General features: G+C 43.3%; 1 protein-coding gene and 1 long non-coding RNA gene across 2 annotated transcripts in view; both read left to right on the plus strand.

Annotated features, from left to right (window-relative positions):
• The first annotated feature begins 305 nt into the window (after nt 1–305).
• Nucleotides 306–3,003, plus strand: LOC120044427. The gene is made up of 5 exons (XR_005476549.1): nt 306–357; nt 1,103–1,216; nt 1,441–1,571; nt 2,083–2,187; nt 2,299–3,003. It is a non-coding gene; the product is annotated as an uncharacterized LOC120044427 (long non-coding RNA).
• Nucleotides 3,004–12,747: 9,744 nt separating this feature from the next.
• The window catches only part of LOC120032737 (gametogenetin-binding protein 2-like), a 32,798-nt gene continuing 31,936 nt past the window's right edge, over nt 12,748–13,609 (plus strand). Inside the window, exons 1-2 of the mRNA XM_038978926.1 lie at nt 12,748–12,855; nt 13,452–13,532. Of these exons, the coding sequence (XP_038834854.1) occupies nt 12,763–12,855; nt 13,452–13,532 (174 nt within the window). The 5' untranslated portion in view covers nt 12,748–12,762. The remainder of the gene's footprint in view (nt 12,856–13,451; nt 13,533–13,609) is intronic.

Genomic DNA, 13,609 nt, shown 5'->3' on the forward strand with positions numbered 1-13,609 from the left:
TATCTGTTTCAGTGAATTACAGTGTATACTGTTATAGCCTTGTACCCTACAAAACTATCTATTTCCTGTAGATCTGTTGTTCTGTAAAATGTGTTATTTTTGTAAAATGGATTGCACTAAAAGTTATCCTTGAGGAAATCACTCTCGTGATTATTTCTCCTCTTTTTCAGGGGCGTAACACTTAAAGCTAGTGAGGGAGATATGAGTCTCCAGCTTCAGAGATTTTTGCAGTTCGTTCCAGTCATTGGCAGCAGAAAACTGGAAGGAAAGAAGACCAAAGGAGGAATTGGCTTTGGGGGTGACCAGTGAGATATACCTGCTACGAGTGGGTGCTGCTATGGTGACCAGTGAGCTGAGGTAAGGCGGGGCTTTACCTAGCAGAGACTTTTGGCCTCAATGCTTTCCCCATACAAAACACAGAAACGGTTTTGTTCCACAAGTGCATCTGGTGTACATGACTAATCAAATGACCTGTGAAGTCAGTTGGAAATGTCAACAGGGATGGAAATTAAGCTTACCCGAGGCTATTACTTTTCAGACTGGGCTAGTAGACAATGTGCCAAACTAGCCTGACACAGCTGTGGAATAGCTTGTAGAAAATGTGCCAAACTAGCCTGACACAGCAGTGAAATTCTGCCTTTACAAAAATTGCTTGCCACAGATTTGGGACCTGAATGTTACCCAGGCTAGTTGAAATCCTTATGTTCTACCCCTGCATGTCAGTCCCCTTCAGACGATTCCCCCATCATTGTTGGTCCTCCTCGGTGACCTTACGGCTGAGGGTTTTAACTTTCCTCTTGAGAATTAGAATCATAAGTACAGCCGTATAGCTCATCGCAATACTTCCTCTTCGGGCAAATAGTATCCTAGACTGTCTTGATCATCTAGTTGAGCATTCCAGATAATTTCTCCATCCCAGCAGAAATGTCCCATCCACATAGTAGGATTTCAGATGTGCAGATAGACCAAAGTCCAGTCTATTTTACTGTTACTATAGTCAAGTCTGTGGGTTTTGGTATTTAAATATAGATGTTACAATTTTAGTAATCAACCTATTGGGGTGAAAAAAAACTACCACTGACCAAATGTCTTTGTTTTCCAGTTCAACAGGAGTGCATCCCTCAGACCATCCGGTACATGGACATCCTGTGCCAGTGTGAGCCGAGCGCAACCGTCCAGTTGTAGACTACAGCAGATCGAGCCTGTGGACGGAGAGGTCAGTAACTCATCAAATGTGATACAATGAATTTGTAGATATCTGCACAGTATGTTTGTGTATGGTTCCCATGAGTTAAGATTGGGTGGTGAGGGACCACTTGTCACATTGTCCAAGGTGTGTTTGTGTTATGAAAAACAATGTGTTTTCTGTCCAGATAAAGATGGTGATACAGCATTGAAAAAGACCTATCACTGACCAAATGTCTCTTTTTTGTTTTCCAGTCCAACAGGAATGCATCCTTCAGACCATCCGGTGCATGGACATCCTGCGCCAGTGTGATCCGAGCATGAGCGTCCAGTTGTGGAGGCTACCAGTAGTGGAAAAAGGACTCAATTGTTATACTTGAGTAAAAGTAAAGATACCTTAATAGAAAATGACTCAAGTGAAAGTCACCCATTTTAAACCTACTTGAGTGAAAGTCTAAAAGTATTTGGTTAAATATACTTAAAGTATCAAAAGTAAATGTAATTGCTCAAATATATAAGTATCAAAAGTAAGTCTAAATCATTTAAAATTCCATATTAAGCAAACAAGACGGCACCATTTTCTTATTCTTTTAATTTACGGATAGCTATGGGGCACGCTCCAACACTCAGAAATAATTTACAAACAAAGCATGTGAATCAGCCAGATCAGGGGGTGAATCCGCCAGATCAGAGGCAGTAGGGTTGACAAGGAATGTTCTCTTTAAGTGTGTGTGAATTAGACGATTTTCCTGTCCTGCTAAGCATTCAAAATGTAACAAGTACTTTTGGGTGTCAGAGAAAATGTATGGAGTAAAAAGTACATTATTTTCTTTAGGAATGTAGTGAAGTAAAAGTTGTCAAATATAAATAGTAAAGTACAGATACCCCATGTTTTAGATGAGGCGTGACATGCGAAACAGTCTCACCCCACGAGAAGCGGTACATGATCAACGCCATCCTCAGCAAGGAGATCTGCTGGAAGTGATGTACTCTCACTTTGGGGTAAGACATAATTTAAACATCAGATATAAATTCTCACTGTGACCATGATATTCATCCCTGTAGCCATTTTGAATGCCTGATGCCGCCCTCTTTATGTGCCCCACTTTACAGACGACACCCCATCCAATGAGTGTGATCTGAGGACCCTGCTCCACCGACAGCACCATGCCAGCCTGCATGCCCCAGGTGGCCTTGTTTTTGAACAATGTCTGGTACAGGGAGGGTTGCGGTTGTTCTAGCTCAGGTTCAAGGAGACATGCCATTCCACTGAACCTTCCCCGGGGACGGTTCCTTAGCCACTGAAGATCCTCCTCTGTGGGCTCTCGGGACAGAGGGTTGTAGTCTTCGGCCAGGTACAGGTCCTCCACTGAATGCACCTGGTTGGGCACGGCTGGCTTCCTCCTCACATTCCACATCCGTACAACCGATATTGTGAACTGCCAAAATAGGCTGCATTGCTACACTTATGAGCTCCACGGAGGCATTTGCATGTGGTAGAGAGAATTACCTGGTCACTTATTATAGAGACCTGACAAGTGGAAGGATTTTAAGTGCCACATGCCTTTCAATGCTTGACTTTGAACACGCTGAAATGCATTTGTTGTAAGAAAGTGCTATATAAAAAGTTTGATTGACATTACAACTGTAGAATATTTCAACTGTAATTTTCATAAGGACAAGTGCAGTTTTCCCATAAACTTTTAATTGATAACTTGGGATTTTATCACTTGACATCAGTCAGAGTGCAAAGGGTCCTATAATCAAGACTGTGAATACATGTACCACTCTGAATAAATAAATAGTTTTTGAAGCTTTGTCTCTGGTCATGAAACTAAAATACAAGCAGAAGGTCTAAACAAAGTCAATTCTGAACGTCAATCGATTTTAAGATTAATTCTCATCAATGACAACATTCTATACTGAACAAAAATAAATGCAACATGTAAGGTTTTAGTCCCATGTTTCATGAACTGAAATAAGAGCCCAGAAATGTTTCATAAGCAAACATTTCTCATTTTGGGCACATTAGTGTACATCCCTGTTAGTGGGCATAACTCCTAGATAATCCATAGGTGATTAAAGAGTATGATCATTACACAGGTGCATCTTGTGCTGGGGACAATAAAAGGCCACTCTAAACTGCTCCGTTTTGGCATAATACCAGATGTCTCATTTACATTACATTTACGTCATTTAGCAGACGCTCTTATCCAGAGCGACTTACAAATTGGAAAGTTCATACATATTCATCCTGGTCCCCCCGTGGGGAATGAACCCACAACCCTGGCGTTGCAAGCGCCATGCTCTACCAACTGAGCCACACGGGACCTCAAGTTAAGGGAGTGTGCAATTAGCATGCTGACTGCAGGACTGTCCGCCAGAGCTGTTAATGTTAATTTCTCTAACATAAGCCACCTCCAACGTAGTTTTAAAGAATTTGGCAGTACATCCGTCGCACACCACGTGTAACCACACCAGCCCAGGACCTCCACATCCAGCTTATTCACCAGCGGGATCGTCTGAGTATTTCTGTCTGTAATAAAGCCGTTTTGTGGGGGAAAACGAATTCTGATTGGCTGGACCTGGCTCCCCAGTGGGTGGACCTATGCCCACCCATGGCTGCACCCTTGCCCAGTCATGTGAAATCCATAGATTAGGGCATAATTAATTTATTTCAATTGACTGATTTTATTTAACCAGGCAAGTCAGTTAAGAACAAATTCTTATTTACAATGACGGCCTACCAAAAGGCCTCCTACGGGGATTCAAAATATAAAAAATATAGGACAAAACACATCACGACAAGAGAGACCTAAGCAACAGCATGGCAGCCAGCCACACATGACAACAGCATTGTACAAACATTATTTGGCACAGACAACAGCACAAAGGCAAGAAAGTAGAGACAACAATACATCACGCAAAGCAGCCCTAACTGTCAGTAAGTGTCCATGATTGAGTCTTTGAATGAAGAGATTGAGATAAAACTGTCCAGTTTGAGTGTTTGTTGCAGCTCGCTCCAGTCGCTAGCTGCAGCGAACTGAAAAGACGAGCGACCCAGGGAACTGTACATATATATGAACTATAACTTAGTAAAATCTTTGAAATTGTTGCGTTTATATTTTTTTGCAGTATCGAAGTGAGTTATCACTCATCCAAGTCTGTTATCCAGAGTAATCTGGTTAATGATTATATAATTGATTAAGTGGCTATTTTCTTGTAGAATGCTGACAGCTGTGTAGAACACATTGTACTGCTAAGACGCTCAAACTTAACTTAATAGCTGCACTCACCGACACAGGATAAACTTTAACCCTCATGCCGGCCCTGACCAAACCTCTAAGTTGCCTTAACTGTAGCTGCACTTCTCCACATGACCAGACTTCTCCCATTTTAATGCTCTTATGCTCATCCTTAAAATGTCATAAGGTCTGAAATAGACACCAAGGTTGACATACTGTACAAATAATTATCTAGGCTAAATAATAAATACTTTTTTGATCTACTGCTATTCTAACTAGCTAGCTAAAGTGCAGTCAGTGGCTAGCTATGACAGAAAGGGTACCAAAGAAAGAATTACACAGTTATCAAAACGTCACACCAAGATAAGCCTACACCAAACACACACTTAATTAAGTGTTTGTAAAATTCACTGTGAAAAATGAAGGGTGGAAAAAGGATTGGAACCATTTCCATGTTTTACCGCTAGGTTTTATGGGTATTATGACACCTCCACTGAGGCGGACTATTAAAACGTTGCGGCCCGCACGCCTGTGTGGGGGAAAACAACCTGTGGTTACCTAGGTTAACCCATTGGCTTACAGCAAAAACTTCCCTTACAAAAAAGATTGCAGTTTTAAAGCTGCAATAAAAGTGCAGTAACTGCAGTCAACTGTGATATTTTGGACGCAGTATTTGTAGCATACTGCACTCTAACAGCAAAGGGTTTGACTTTTTCCAAACGCAATTTTCTTGTCTGCTTGTTTAGGTCAATTACAAAACTTAATTTAAGAAAAGTACATGTCTAAAGATTACTTTTCAACATTGACTGCTCTCGAGCCTTCTCACGACGTAAAATAACGTAATGTTATGCTTCCCTCATGCCCCTTTTCATGACAGTGCTAGTAGCCACGTGAAAGCTAGCTAAACTCAGCAACAAAAAAAAGTCCTCACTAGCAACTGTTTAGTTTCAGCAAACTTAACATGTGTAAATATTTGTATAAACATGACAAAATTCAACAACTGACAAACTGAACAAGTTCCACAGACATGTGACTAACGGAAATTGAATAATGTGTCTCTGAACAAAGGGGGGGTGGGGTGGGGTCAAAATCAAAAGTAAGTCAGTATCTGGTGTGGCCACCAGCTGCATTAAGTACTGCAGTGCATCTCCTCATGGGCTGCACCAGATTTGCCATTTCTTGCTACGAGATGTTACCCCACTCTTCCACCAAGGCACCTGCAAGTTCCCAAACATTTCTGGGGGGGGGGGTCCAACAGGTCCCAGACGTGCTCAATGGGATTGAGATCCGGGCTCTTCGCTGGCCATGGCAGAACACTGACATTCCTGTCTTGCAGGAAATCAAGCACAGAACGGGCAGTATGGCTGGTGGCATTGTCATGCTGGAGGGTCATGTCAGGATGAGCCTGCAGGAAGGGTACCATATGAGGGAAGAGGATGTCTTCCCTGTAACGCACAGCGTTGAGATTGCCTTCAATGACAAGAGGCTCAGTACGATAATGCTGTAACACACTGCCCCAGACCATGACGGACCCTCCACCTCCAAATCGATCTCGCGCCAGAGTACAGGCCTCGGTGTAACGCTCATTCTATCGACGATAAACGCGAGTCCGACCATCACCTCTGGTGAGACAAAACCGCGACTCGTCAGTGAAGTCAGTGTACTTTGCCAGTCCTGTCTTGTCCAGCGACGGTGGGTTTGTGCCCATAGGCGACGTTGCCGGTGATGTCTGGTGAGGACCTGCCTTACAACAGGCCTACAAGCCCTCAGTCCCTCTCAGCCTATTGTGGACAGTCTGAGCACTGATGGAGGGATTGTGCGTTCGTGGTGTAACTCGGGCAGTTGTTGCCATCCTGTACCTTTCCCGCAGGTGTGATGTTCGGATGTACCAATCCTGTGCAGGTGTTGTTACATGTAGTCTGCCACTGCGAGGACGATCAGCTGTCCGTCCTGTCTCCCTGTAGCGCTGTCTTAGGCGTCTCAAAGTACGGCCATTGCAATTTATTGCCCTGGCCACATCTGCAGTCCTCATGCCTCCTAGCAGCATGCCTAAGGCATGTTTCTCGCAGATGAGCAGGGACCCTGGGCATCTTCCTTTTGGTGTTTTTCAGAGTTAGTAGAAAGGCCTCTGGTGTCCTAAGTTTTCTTAACTGTGACCTTAATTGCCTACCGTCTGTAAGCTGTTAGTGTCTTAACGACCGTTCATCAGGTGCATGTTATTTAATTGTTTATGGTTCTTGAACAAGCATGGGAAACAGCGTTTGAACCCTTTACAATAAAGATCTGTGAAGTTATTTTGGATTTTACGAAGTTATTTCTTACATTGGTACCCCAGGTAATCTTAGGTTTTATTACATACAGTCGGGAGGAACTACTACTATAAGAGCAACGTCAACTCACCATCATTACGACCAGGAATATGATTTTCCCGAAGCGGATCCACCCAGGACAATGGATCTGATTCCAGCCGGCGAACCTAAACAACGTCGCCGTAAAAGGGGAAAACGAAGCGGTCTTCTGGTCAGGCTCCGAAGACGGGCAAATCGCGCACCACTCCCTAGCATACTACTCGCCAATGTCCAGTCTCTTGACAACAAGGTTGATGAAATCCGAGCAAGGGTTGCCTTCCAGAGAGACATCAGAGACTGTAACGTTCTTTGCTTCACGGAAACATGGCTCAATCGAGAGACGCTATCGGAGTCGGTGCAGCCAGCTGGTTTCTTCACGCATCGCACCGACAGAAACAAGCATCTTTCTGGTAAGAAGAGATGCCTTATAATATGCCTTATAATTTAATGAGACGTGGTGTGATCATAACAACATACAGGAACTCAAGTCCTTCTGCTCACCTGACTTAGAATTCCTCACAATCAAATGTCAACCGCATTATCTACCAAGGGAATTCTCTTTGATTATAATCACAGCCGTATATATTCCCCCCCAAGCAGACACATCGATGGCCCTGAACTAACTTTATTTGACTCTATGTAAACTGGAAACCACATATCCTGAGGCTGCATTCATTGTAGCTGGGGATTTTAACAAGGCTAATCTGAAAACAAGACTCCCTAAATTCTATCAGCATATCGATTGCGCAACCAGGGCTGGTAAAACCCTGGATCATTGTTATTCTAACTTCCGCGACGCATATAAGGCCCTCTCCCTTCGGAAAAGCTGACCACGACTCCATTTTGCTGCTTCCAGCCTACAGACAGAAACTAAAACAAGAAGCTCCCGCGCTCAAGTCTGTTCAACGCTGGTCCGAACAATCTGATTCCACACTTCAAGACTGCTTCGATCACGTGGATTGGGATATGTTCCGCATTGCGTCCAACAACAACATTGACGAATACGCTGATTCGGTGAGCGAGTTCATTAGAAAGTGCATCGGCGATGTCGTACCCACAACAACTATTAAAACATTCCCATACCAGAAACCATGGATTGATGGCAGCATTCGTGTGAAACTGAAAGCGCGAACCACTGTTTTTAACCAGGGCAAGGTGACCGGAAACATGACCGAATACAAACAGTGTAGCTATTCCCTCCGCAAGGCAATCAAACAAGCTAAGCGTCAGTATAGAGACAAAGTAGAGTTGCAATTCAACGGCTCAGACACAAGAGGTATGTGGCAGGGTCTACAGTCAATCACGGATTACAAAAAGAAAACCAGCCCCGTTGCGGACCAGGATGTCTTGCTCCCAGACAGACTAAATAACTTATTTGTTCTTTGCTTCTTTGAGGACAATACAGTGCCACTGACACGGCCCGCTACCAAAACCTGCGGACTCTCCTTCACTGCAGCCGACGTGAGTAAAACATTTAAACGTGTTAACCCTCGCAAGGCTGCAGGCCCAGACAGCATCCCCAGCCGCGTCCTCAGAGCATGCGCAGACCAGCTGGCTGGTGTGTTTACGGACATATTCAATCAATCCTTATCCCAGTCTGCTGTTCCCACATGCTTCAAGAGGGCCACCATTGTCCCTGTTCCCAAGAAAGCTAAGGTAACTGAGCTAAATGACTACCGCCCCGTAGCACTCAATTCCGTCATCATGCTAAAATGACTAAAATGTAAATGAAGTGCTTTGAGAGACTAGTCAAGGACCATATTACCTCCACCCTACCTGACACCCTAGACCCACTCCAATTTGCTTACCGCCCAAATAGGTCCACAGACGACGCAATCGCAACCACACTGCCCTAACCCATCTGGACAAGAGGAATACCTATGTGAGAATGCTGTTCATCGACTACAGCTCAGCATTTAACTTCATAATACCCTCCAAACTCATAATCAAGCTCGAGACCCTGGGTCTCGACCCCGCCCTGTGCAACTGGGTACTGGACTTCCTGACGGGCCGCCCCCAGGTGGTGAGGGTAGGTAACAACATCTCCACCCTGCTGATCCTCAACACTGGGGCCCCACAAGGGTGCGTTCTGAGCCCTCTCCTGTACTCCCTGTTCACCCACGACTGCGTGGCCATGCACGCCTCCAACTCAATCATCAAGTTTGCGGACGACACTACAGTGGTAGGCTTGATTAACAACAACGACGAGACGGCCTACAGGGAGGAGGTGAGGGCCCCATGAGTGTGGTGTCAGGAAAATAACCTCACACTCAACGTCAACAAAACAAAGGAGATGATTGTGGACTTCAGAAAACAGCAGAGGGAGCACCCCCCTATCCACATCGACGGGACAGTAGTGGAGAGGGTAGTAAGTTTTAAGTTCCTCGGCGTACACATCACGGACAAACTGAATTGGTCCACCCACACAGACAGCGTTGTGAAGAAGGCGCAGCAGCGCCTCTTCAACCTCAGGAGGCTGAAGAAATTCGGCTTGTCACCAAAAGCACTCACAAACTTCTACAGATGCACAATCGAGAGCATCCTGTCGGGCTGTATCACCGCCTGGTACGGCAACTGCTCCGCCCACAACCGTAAGGCTCTCCAGAGGGTAGTGAGGTCTGCACAACGCATCACTGGGGGCAAACTACCTGCCCTCCAGGACACCTACACCACCCGATGTCACAGGAAGGCCATAAAGATCATCAAGGACAACAACCACCCGAGCCACTGCCTGTTCACCCCGCTATCATCCAGAAGGCGAGGTCAGTACAGATGCATCAAAGCAGGGACCGAGAGACTGAAAAACAGCTTCTATCTCAAGGCCATTAGACTGTTAAACAGCCACCACTAACATCGAGTGGCTGCTGCCAACATACTGACTCAAATCCAGCTCACTTTAATAATGGAAATTGATGGAAATTGATCAAAAATGTATCACTAGCCACTTTAAACAATGCACTTTTATGTTTACATACCCTACATTACTCATCTCATATGTATATACTGTACTCGATACCATCTACTGCATCTTGCCTATGCCGTTCTGTACCATCACTCATTCATATATCTTTATGTACATATTCTTTATCCCTTTACACTTGTGTGTATAAGGTAGTAGTTGTGGAATTGTTAGGTTAGATTACTCGTTGGTTATTACTGCATTGTCGGAACTAGAAGCACAAGCATTTCGCTACACTCGCATTAACATCTGCTAACCATGTGTATGTGACAAATAAAATTTGATTTGAAAGACAGGGTCCTGAAAAAGGGCCGTTTCTTTTTTGTTGAGTTTAGTTACGAACATTAACATTATCTAGTCAACACCATCAACACAAACGGACTATACAGCTACAAGTAGTGAGTTGAGTTACAAATGGACTATACTAAAAAAATTACAGTAAATGTCTACCTGTGATGAAATGTTTTCCACACACAATGTCAATATAGCACAGGATTTCTAAACCCTACTTAACCACATTTTCTTACCTTATACCCTACTGTTGTTTGTAAATGTATATTTGTGAATATAAAATTTGGCCTAAAGAATAATGAAATTAATTACATAAAATTGTTGCAACTTGTTCTATCGTAGGTAAAGAATCCAAGCAGTACATCTCTCCACAATAGTGTAAAATCTTCATAAATGTGTTCAATTATAAATCTACTGATGTCTTGCCACAGTTTCCTCACATGAATACAATGCCAAAAAAGATGCAACACCGTTTCTATGTGGTCATTACAAAAGCTACAATTTGAATTAGCTTTTCTTAAACTTCTTCATATAGTGGTTTGCAGGATAATATTTACTCATAATTTTAAAGGAAACTTCCTTAATTTTGTTAACAAGTAGGTATGTTTGTGGCAACATCCAACCTTATTTCCAACAGATATTATCAATAAAACCGTTCCAATAAGGCATGACAAAAGGTATAGATACAACATCCTGCTGAAACAAGGTTCGTATCGCTCTGTTGTTGAATGGACCAAAAGAGAAACAAATCTTTCCTACTGATGAGTCAACAGGGAAGGTAGATTCTGAGGGTCAGATCTTGACACGTTCCTGAATAATAAATCAACACCTGAGGGAATGGCATCTAAAACAATTGCAAAATATTTAGGTGTTACAGGGATCATGTAAAGTGATAAGAATTCCTTATAACTAAGTTTTATAAAACTCTGCATTTACAAGTTGGCTCACCAACAGGATATTATTTCGGAAACAGTATTCTAAAAACAAAAGTATTTTTATACCATATCCCGATTATTCCACATATAATATCTGTGTGGAGAAAAATTATGCTTAGTAATTAACGACCATGATAAGAAAACCTGCCGATGAAAAGCAGAGTTTCACTGGAACTTCAATATTATAATTGCAAACCAACATGAAATGAAGGCCACCAAATGTATTGGTGAGGAAAAAGTATGGTGAGGAATACAATTCCACATATAAGTGGGTCTTCTTGGGAATTGTTTTATCCAATTGATCTTAAAAGTATTATTTAAGGTAGTAAAGTCCAGAATTCATCCCACCATACTCATAAGTGTTCACTACAACAGTTTTCCTACGATTGGGAGCTATTTCACGCTGGGAAGATTTTAACCTGACACCGGCCATTAGGCTACCATATTTGGAAGTGCGTGGAAACGCCAAGCGGTTGCACATTTATACATTCGGTGAAATATCTGTATCATTGTTCTATCTGTTCTTATCTCTGGCAACCCCTAGCGCCCGAATCTCATCTCGAGCGTACATCTGGAACTTATTTGTTGCTACGTCTTGAGGGCAAAAGTTACACATGAAGATTCCTCCGCCTATTACGCGCTTGTTTTTGTATAAAAAGGCAACTTTCAAAAGCCTGGTAAGTAATGTACGATGATTGCTTGTGTTTACAAAATAATGTAATTATACATTTGTAAATTCGTGAAGAAGTTTCAGTTGTCAAGAACATGAAACAAGATCAGTAATTTACAGATTGATTGACATAACGTTAACTCTTCGCCGGAAAAGCAGCTAAAGTTAGCTAGCTAAATTAATCTGTTTCTTTGACGCTTCAATTTGATTCGAATTTCTTCAGACCCTGGTGCCAGTGGAGGTAGTTGCTAGTTAACCAAATAAGAAAGTTAACCACAGTAAATGTAAACTTTTCCGTAATCTAACACGTTCTGGTTGTAGTTTTTGTATTTCATAACGATTGCTACTCAGTTTAAAACACTCCAGTTAGCTAACTATCGACTGCCGCAAAAGCATGCTCGAGCGGCAGAGTCGATATCCGCGCGTATAAACCCAGGGTCGTCACACTACTCCCTCCTTTCAAAGAGCACGTCCTCGCGCTAGCTTGCGACTCTACGTCTTATAGGAGCGCGCTCACCGGCCAAGCACAGGCACTGTTGTGGATGCAAGGTCCGATCAATTCTGACACCAATGTAATAAAACACCAGGGAGCAGGTCTCGAACCCTCGACCTTCTAGCCCGAAGTCCAGCGCGCTAACGGTAACTAGCAGCAGGCAGCCAGTTATCCATGACTAATATATCATTGACTTGCTACAGTGGCATTTATCAACCACAGAAGCTTTTAAAATTGTTGGGATCATTTCATATTACAGTACAGTACTCCCGAGTACTCTCACACCCGCCTTCCTGCCCATTTCTGAATATCCCTTCCCTCCCGGCTGTCTCTGTTCTCTTTTCATGTCTCATCCCTCTATGTATTTATTATTTATCATAAGTATTTATGGCTTTATCTTGGCCAGGTCGCAGTTGCAAATGAGAACTTGTTCTCAACTAGCCTACCTGGTTAAATAAAGGTGAAAAAAAAAAACATTACAATGTATTTTTTTCCAAATTATAGTTCACTGCGTGTTATGACAAGGCATAGAACTTGAAATGACGCGCGGTGTGTACGTTAGCCCTAGCTATTGGTGAATCTGTCCCCACTGTATACAGGCAATACGTGATACCACCGCGACAGGAGCTGTAAGACATGGCGAGTTTGGTTGCGGTTTGCAGGGACGGGGAAGAGGACTTCCCTTTCCTCGCACGACAGATTCCCCTGTACATCGATGACACTCTCACAGTAAGAAAGTGCAGTGTTTCCGTCTCCCATATGGTGCTCAAGTTGTTTGAAGGCTTTACAATCAGGCACTCTTCTGAACCTAGCTAGCTACCTATGTCGACAATGAAACACGGTTGCGAGCGAGAGACCGAGAGGACTAGCTAGGCCTCTCCAACAACTAGCGCCAGCAAGCTAGCGTTAGCTATCCGGATCCACCAACCGGCTTTCTAGCTAACTAGGCATGTTCTAGCTGTCACGTATTTCCAATGACACCTTGATGTAGGTTAAGCAATGCATTGTTCCATTACATTTCTGAGCTGTTAGGCTAGCCTAACTGACCAGTTAACTAACCGGCAAGCTAATCATGACCGCAAATTTGGATGCGGTTGCTGGGTGGCTAGCCTAAATGGTTATAATTTGAGCAGTGGCAGCATATTAGATACTGGGCTTGGACCAATGTTGGCGATGCAGACACTGTATGGACAAGTTAATGTTGGAAGAGTTTTACTTAATGCTGGAACAGCTTTACTTCCTCTACATAGTGTAGAATTTCCCAGTTGTGTTGTGGAATACTTATGCTGATGACACTTTCAATATATGTCCTCTTGTTATTACAGATGGTGATGGAGTTTACTGACAATGTCATGAACCTTGACAGTCACCAGATCAACAGCTCTGAGATGAAGCAGTTTGTTGAGGTGAGTGAGTACTGTCAACATCCTAGTCATGAGGAAGGAAGAAGATTTGTGTGTATTAGGGACGTTACCCATTTACC

This window comes from Salvelinus namaycush, chromosome 3 (assembly GCF_016432855.1).
Source record: "Salvelinus namaycush isolate Seneca chromosome 3, SaNama_1.0, whole genome shotgun sequence".
Taxonomy (NCBI): domain Eukaryota; kingdom Metazoa; phylum Chordata; class Actinopteri; order Salmoniformes; family Salmonidae; genus Salvelinus; species Salvelinus namaycush.